At 39.7% G+C, this 2,805-nt stretch overlaps 1 protein-coding gene across 1 annotated transcript; it reads left to right on the top strand.

Moving 5' to 3' along the window:
- The first annotated feature begins 6 nt into the window (after nt 1–6).
- On the top strand, nt 7–1,448 carry LOC108381364 (zinc finger FYVE domain-containing protein 26 homolog). The gene is made up of 3 exons (XM_017637782.1): nt 7–584; nt 643–773; nt 832–1,448. Exons 1-3 carry the CDS (start codon nt 72–74, stop codon nt 1,253–1,255), a joined length of 1,068 nt encoding a protein of 355 aa, XP_017493271.1. The 5' UTR covers nt 7–71; the 3' UTR covers nt 1,256–1,448.
- Nucleotides 1,449–2,805: the final 1,357 nt, after the last annotated feature.

The following is a 2,805-nucleotide window of genomic DNA, read 5'->3' as shown; positions in this document are numbered from 1 at the left end:
ATCTTGAATCAGAATTGTTCATTCAAAACATTTTTCTCGTATCGCTTCGTTATGGTGAGGTATCCGCATTGATGGAACATATGCAAAAGTTGGACGCAAGTTTATCGATTTGGCGTGCTACATTGCTGCAGACATGTCACTATCTGGAAACGCAGAATCTTCTCAACTCACTTTACCAGCTGCAGTTGTTGTTGCAAGATCCGGTACGTGCCGCCATGACTTGTGTGAGATTCTATTCCGCGAACTGTGACAACTTCCAGCAGCTGCAGGCGAATGCAATGCATTTGCATAATGCGCAACAACATTTACAATCTCAGCTGGAGTTAACCGAGTGGGATAAAGTGAGTGTGGAGCCCTTGCAGCGCAAAAGAAACAGTTCCATCGGCAGTCGACGCTCAAGTGTGGCGTCTAGGGCGAACACGCCGTCTATGCATTCAAACTTTTTAATGGAAATGGATGCGCGTGCACTGAACAGTCACATTAATACGATATCAATGCAATTAGAAGTGACAAAATTTCTGGCACATTGTGAGATAGAGATGAGCGTAGCAGACGAACCCATTACTTTGAAAACGTTGAAACAGGTAATCAAGTAGAAGGTGAATGTATTTGAATTCCTAAAGCTAAATAACACTGTTTCAGATTCGCGTTGATAGCACGGGCAAGTTCAAGCTGCCAACACTATTTGATGCACTTCCAGATCGAATACAAATTTGCATTCTAATTTTATTATGTGGCAAAAATATCGACGAGGGATTTGGTTTGACATATAGGTGAGTGGCGGTGCTTAACGCTTAGCGCATAGCTTTTAACGCAATATTAATTTGACAGGATTATTCATTATTACAAATTGCCCGACGTAAAAGTTTATGCAGCAGCTGCCAAATTTCTTGCCTGCAATCAGCGCATTGGCGAAGTGGAGAAGCTCATAAGCTGCATAACTAGCAACAATGGCATCAAAACTCGCGACATTGATGAAATTCTCTCGGCTGCCATCAACTCGGCATCCAATAGCAACGAGGCAGAAGTAAAAACTGCACTTGATAATCTCGCTAAAAAAATTCACAGTGTGGAATTGCGCATATCTTGTCACATATTCATTGGACAGTTGAAATCCGCTTATCTTTTAGCGAATAAGTATGAACGTATTGGAGATATACGCCGCATACTTCGGCAAGCCGAACTAACGAATCAGGTGCACATAAAGAAATTATGTGAAAGAAAGTTAAATTTCAACGCCTCACCGCGCGAGTGATTTTAACCTTGACTGACTAGTAGAAGAAGTATATGCCCGATTATGCGTATTTCTGCATTTTTAAAAGGAATTACTTGTTAGATATTTACACACATCATGTGATTTTATGCCCATCTCATTGTAAGTTTTACCAAATTTATACCTACATACATACATATAATATATTATCCAAAATAAAGTGGAAGAAATTGTATATGCCATATTCTAATTGTGCCATAATGTTAACCGCAAGAAAATTTACGTTTATGATCTGATTATGGCAACTTAACGTAACTTACAGACTCTCACTTAAAAATTCTCTTCAATGGATGTTGCTTATAATTGAACAGCTGAAACTTAACGTAACTTAATACCACGTCGAAATCTGTTTCATTCATTTTGATTTTCTAAGTTCCGTTAGGTTGCCATAATCAGGCTTTTAGACGCAATTGTCCTGTGATATGCCTTCACAATCCAGAGATATGTTTATATGCAGATTAGGGTGGTCCAATAATGCATGTGAAAAATTAAAGTAGGAATTTTTATGTTCTCACCCCTAGGATTGTTCTATGCCGAAAAAAAGTATACCCCTATTTTTTATTTTGAAATCAAAAAATATATAGCGCTCAAAGTTTTCTATGTATTTTTATATGGGGAAAACGCTACTTTTCGTAGAAATGGTAGAAGAATTCTCTCTAGACCTCTAGATATTTTTTGATAAAAAATAGGGGTATACTTTTTTTCGATATAGAACAATCCTAGGGGTGAGAGCATTACAATTCCGACTTTACTGTTATTGGACCACCCTAATGCACATGCGTATGTAAATCAGTAACGCTCATAGAGAGTTTTTACTCTGTACGCGTCCATATAAAATCGCGAACGCTATTTTGAGCATCACTGCAGTGAATAGCCATTTACCACACGATGTAGAGAACAAAGGTGGCCCATCTCGTACCGCTATTCCGTAAAATTTTTCTCAAAAATCCTCTCTGATGGGCGCAATCTTGTATTCTATCATTCTTGCATTTACCCAGCTACAGTATCCCTCCCGTAATTGTGCCAGACTTACGCGGTTTTCTCGAAACAGCTGAAGCGCTTTGTCTTCGATGGGCTGGGCTTCATCTCCGAGGACGGGATTGACGGGGCGAGAGTTACTAAGAGAGAGAGTTCCTCCTGATAAATGTCGTTTATTGCCTGTATGTACCACGTCGGATCCAATGGTTGTGCGATGTAAGTCTAGATCACGTTCGTAAGGTCTAACGTACCCTTGCGGTTGTTGTTGGTCAGCTGATAAATGTTGAGTGACATTTTGACGACAATTTGTCTTGTTGACTTATGTAGTGTTTATTATTTCTTATAAAAGTCCAGCACATTCAGGGCTATCACGGAATCCGTCGTAGAAAAACTAAGAACTCAAATGCCCGCTACGAATACGAAAAATTTCTATCACTGAATCCGAGTGAACTCGAAAGTATCGTTGCCAGCTTCGAAATCAGTTAGTGCAAAGGAAACAACAGACATTAATGTATGTCATTTTGCTCGCGCTGCCCCATCAGGCGCAATGGCCG

The sequence above is a fragment of the Rhagoletis zephyria genome, unplaced genomic scaffold, assembly GCF_001687245.7.
Source record: "Rhagoletis zephyria isolate East Lansing unplaced genomic scaffold, Rhagoletis_zephyria_1.1 Rzeph_scaffold_22289, whole genome shotgun sequence".
Taxonomy (NCBI): domain Eukaryota; kingdom Metazoa; phylum Arthropoda; class Insecta; order Diptera; family Tephritidae; genus Rhagoletis; species Rhagoletis zephyria.
This window is presented reverse-complemented; position numbering and strand designations above follow the sequence as displayed.

What these genes read in the sequence shown, in the direction of transcription:
- LOC108381364 (XM_017637782.1), top strand. Translation starts at nt 72, where the DNA reads ATGGAACATATGCAAAAGTTGGACGCAAGTTTATCGATTTGGCGTGCT. An exon ending in CTTTGAAAACGTTGAAACAG is followed by an intron (nt 585 to 642) that starts GTAATCAAGTAG and finishes ACACTGTTTCAG; the next exon opens with ATTCGCGTTGATAGCACGGG. An exon ending in GGATTTGGTTTGACATATAG is followed by an intron (nt 774 to 831) that starts GTGAGTGGCGGT and finishes TTAATTTGACAG; the next exon opens with GATTATTCATTATTACAAAT.